Here is a 2,987-nt window from a genome sequence, read left to right on the forward strand (position 1 = left end):
GGAGGTGCCTCCGGGCCCGCAGCTCAGCACCGGCCCCATCCTGCCCAACGCTGACCTCACCTACCAGCTCCGCAGCGTCCTGGCCGTGGCCCCCCAGGACGGGCACAGCTACGCCTGCCGCGTGCGCCACCGCAGCCTGGGCACCCGCAGCCTCCTCGTCCCCTGGGGTAGGTGCCACCCGCGGGGACGGGGAGCGGGGTGCAGGCAGCAGCCCCTGGCCCTGTGAGCGGCAGCTCCTGACTGGCACTGCCACGCTCAAACAGTTGCCCTTTTCTCCTCCCCATCCCAGAGAATCACAGCACAGCTCGAACTGTCAGCATCACCATCGCAGTGCTGCTTCTGGTGTCCGCAGCCTCTGCCGTGGGGTTTTGGTGGTGGAAGCGCAGGTGAGCTCTCCCTCCCATCACATGCTCTAGGATCTACAGGCAGGTGGGTCGGGCCAGAGGCTGCAGCAGCGACAGCTCTGCAGGGTGGATTCCCTGGCTCTCAGTGCAGCTCACGGTGTCCCCCCCTTCCAGGAAAGGTAACGAGGCTACATGGGGCACCCGGGAATTCATCAGCTGAGGCCTGGTTGCCCACCCAGCAACAACCACCTGCTCTTCCTCCTCATTTCATGTCCCACCCATCAGCACCAACATTATTTTGTTCTGGAAAACCACAGCATTAAACAGCTACAAACTCCCCCTGATGCATAAGGCTCCTGTGCCTCTCACCCTCCTTTACCCTCAGGAGTTTTTTCCAGGAAACCCCTCAGCACATTGCAGAGACTGCACAAGGCAGCCAGGAAGACTCTCCCTTTGCCTGAAGCTGGTCTAGTTGGTGCCCCCCTGGGGTGTCAGAAGGAGCCCAGGCAGGTGCCTGGGGGATAGTGAGTCGTGTTCTGATGGCAGCTCCAGCCACGGCCTCCTGCTCACCCACAGCCCCTCTCCCTCCTTTCTCCTCGAGGCACCTCCAAGGTGGCGTGGCCACCGCGGTGCTGCTGACCAGGGCTGCGCGTCCCTCCCCGGGGCCATGCGGGGCTGCAGGGGCAAGGGGAGGTTTCCTCCTCACCCGGCTCCACCAGCCCCGCGGTCCCCAGGCCACGGCGGGTGGGAGCTGTCCTTCCCCGGCCTCGCTCGCCCCCTGCTCTCCTGCGGGAACCGGGAGCTGACAGCTCAGGATGCCCCGGAGCCACATTCCCGGAGTCAGGACGCAGCCCATGGCCAGGCAGCACACCCGTCTGCGCGGGGCGGGTAGAAAAGGGGGGTCTGGGCCGCCTGTACAACTCGTGTGTTCTTCTGGGAGGAAAAAAGTCACCCGTGAAGGGAATTTCATGAAACTGTTTACTCAAACTTCCCCAGTTACAGAGGTTCTTCAAACATGCAGGTGTCCTCTCGTACCCTTTCCATCCTGGCTTACTTTGATCACAACCCTGCCAAAATGAAACAATTTAAAGGGGCAAAACCTCCTGTGACCCCTCCATGGGGTCTGGAAAGGCTCCCCCGCACCTGCCTGCTCGGGCACCCCCCCCCTCGCACGCCTCCGCATCCCTTTTCCCACCGTGTCCTTCCTCTATTTACTTCCCCCTTTCCCACCACCCCATCCCTCCCTCTCCCCGCACATCCCCAGCCCTAGCCCTGGCCCCTTCCTCATCTCAAACTGCCTGTCCCCTCTTCCCTTCCCCCTGCCCAGCCCTACCTGTTCCCTTGTCACGTCCCCCCCGCCCATGTCCCCGTGTCCCCACCCCAGGGTCCCTGCCCGAGCCACCCGCCAATGGCGACCCGCTCTGCGCCTGACGTCACCTGGTGCCAGGTAGATCTTCGGCCCCAGCCCCCGCCCCGCCCGGCCGCCCCACCCTGCGCTGCCATTGGCTACCCCGCGGCTCATTCGCCAATGGAATCCGCGCTTTTCTTTACGTCATCTGTCGCTGGGCAGGTTGTAGGGCGAGTGCTGCGGGGCCTCATTCCCCGGATCTCCGGCCCCATCCAAACTCCTCCCTCTCCCTGTTCCCAAACACCCGCCCAGGGTTTGCTTCCGAAGCGCCAGGTCCTCGGGTCCAGCCCCCGGCCGCCCCCAGGAGCCAGGCATGAGCCCAAGGTGTTTCCCACGCCATCCCCCACCAGGACCACCCTCCCAGGGCAGCTCCTTGCCTCAGTATACACAGTACACACTCGAGTACATACAACAAGAAGCCAAATTCAATGTTTTACTGTCCCAGTATGCAACTGTGAATTAAAGCCACGTAATTGCAAACTCGCCTATCACAATCCTCACAAATGCAAACAAATGCTTTTTGCATCAAAATTTATCACAGTTTCGGTCTTGAATTAATTATAATCTCCTCTGAACTGGAAATACTTTGAGGACTTGCCTGTGGTATTTAAGCACAATGCATTGCAAGAGATAGTGCCAAGCAGCTGCGACTCTGGCTGGGCATGGAGAGAAGCAAACCTCGCCTGTGCAAAATGGGGGCAGAGGGCCGGGCTGGGACCTTGGAGGCAAATCTCTGTCTCCAGGATGCTCCACTGCCTGCTGAGGGTGTGCAGCAAAGGACCTGACAGCCCTGCTGGTGCAGGTTGAGCTCTGATTGCTCTCTGTGTGGGTTGTACCTGTCCTCAGCCTGGCACAGAGTGGATTCCAGATGAGGAACGGGACTATCCCAGGGTAAAAATGAGCTTTTGCTTTACCTGTTCGACTGTGTTTACTTCAGCCCAGGAGTTTTCTCACCTTGACCCTTCTGATCCTCCTCCTTTTTCTCAGGTCGAGGAGTGGGTTTCACCAGGAGGTGGCCCTCCTTTAGCAGCTGCAAACAGCTGCCAGCTTTCTGAGAGCTTCTACAGCTCTGTCAAGCAGTGAGATGATCTGCAACCAGTACAGCAGAGTAAAAAGAAGGCATGTTTGTGTCGTCTGAACGAATGGCTGGAGAAACACTACTCACGTGTCCTGGTGAGATCTCGGTGCAGACAAATGCAGGGAGATTTGTTAGAGGGTTGTTTGTTTGTTTGTTT

The 2,987-nt window shown here is 59.6% G+C and overlaps 1 protein-coding gene across 1 annotated transcript in view; it reads left to right on the top strand.

Annotated features, from left to right (window-relative positions):
• The window catches only part of LOC114059865 (T-cell surface glycoprotein CD1b-1-like), a gene marked incomplete at its 5' end in the record, with an annotated part of 1,882 nt that extends 1,203 nt beyond the window's left edge, over window positions 1-679 (top strand). The window contains 3 exons of the mRNA XM_027888828.1: window positions 1-167; window positions 290-386; window positions 519-679. The exon at window positions 1-167 is cut by the window's left edge and continues 26 nt beyond it. Of these exons, the coding sequence (XP_027744629.1) occupies window positions 1-167; window positions 290-386; window positions 519-564 (310 nt within the window). The remainder of the gene's footprint in view (window positions 168-289; window positions 387-518) is intronic.
• Between the last annotated feature and the right edge of the window lie 2,308 nt (window positions 680-2,987).

Source organism: Empidonax traillii, unplaced genomic scaffold, assembly GCF_003031625.1.
Source record: "Empidonax traillii isolate 1590-97213 ecotype Southwest subspecies unplaced genomic scaffold, ASM303162v1 scaffold246:size859669, whole genome shotgun sequence".
In the NCBI taxonomy this organism is placed as follows: Eukaryota; Metazoa; Chordata; class Aves; order Passeriformes; family Tyrannidae; genus Empidonax; species Empidonax traillii.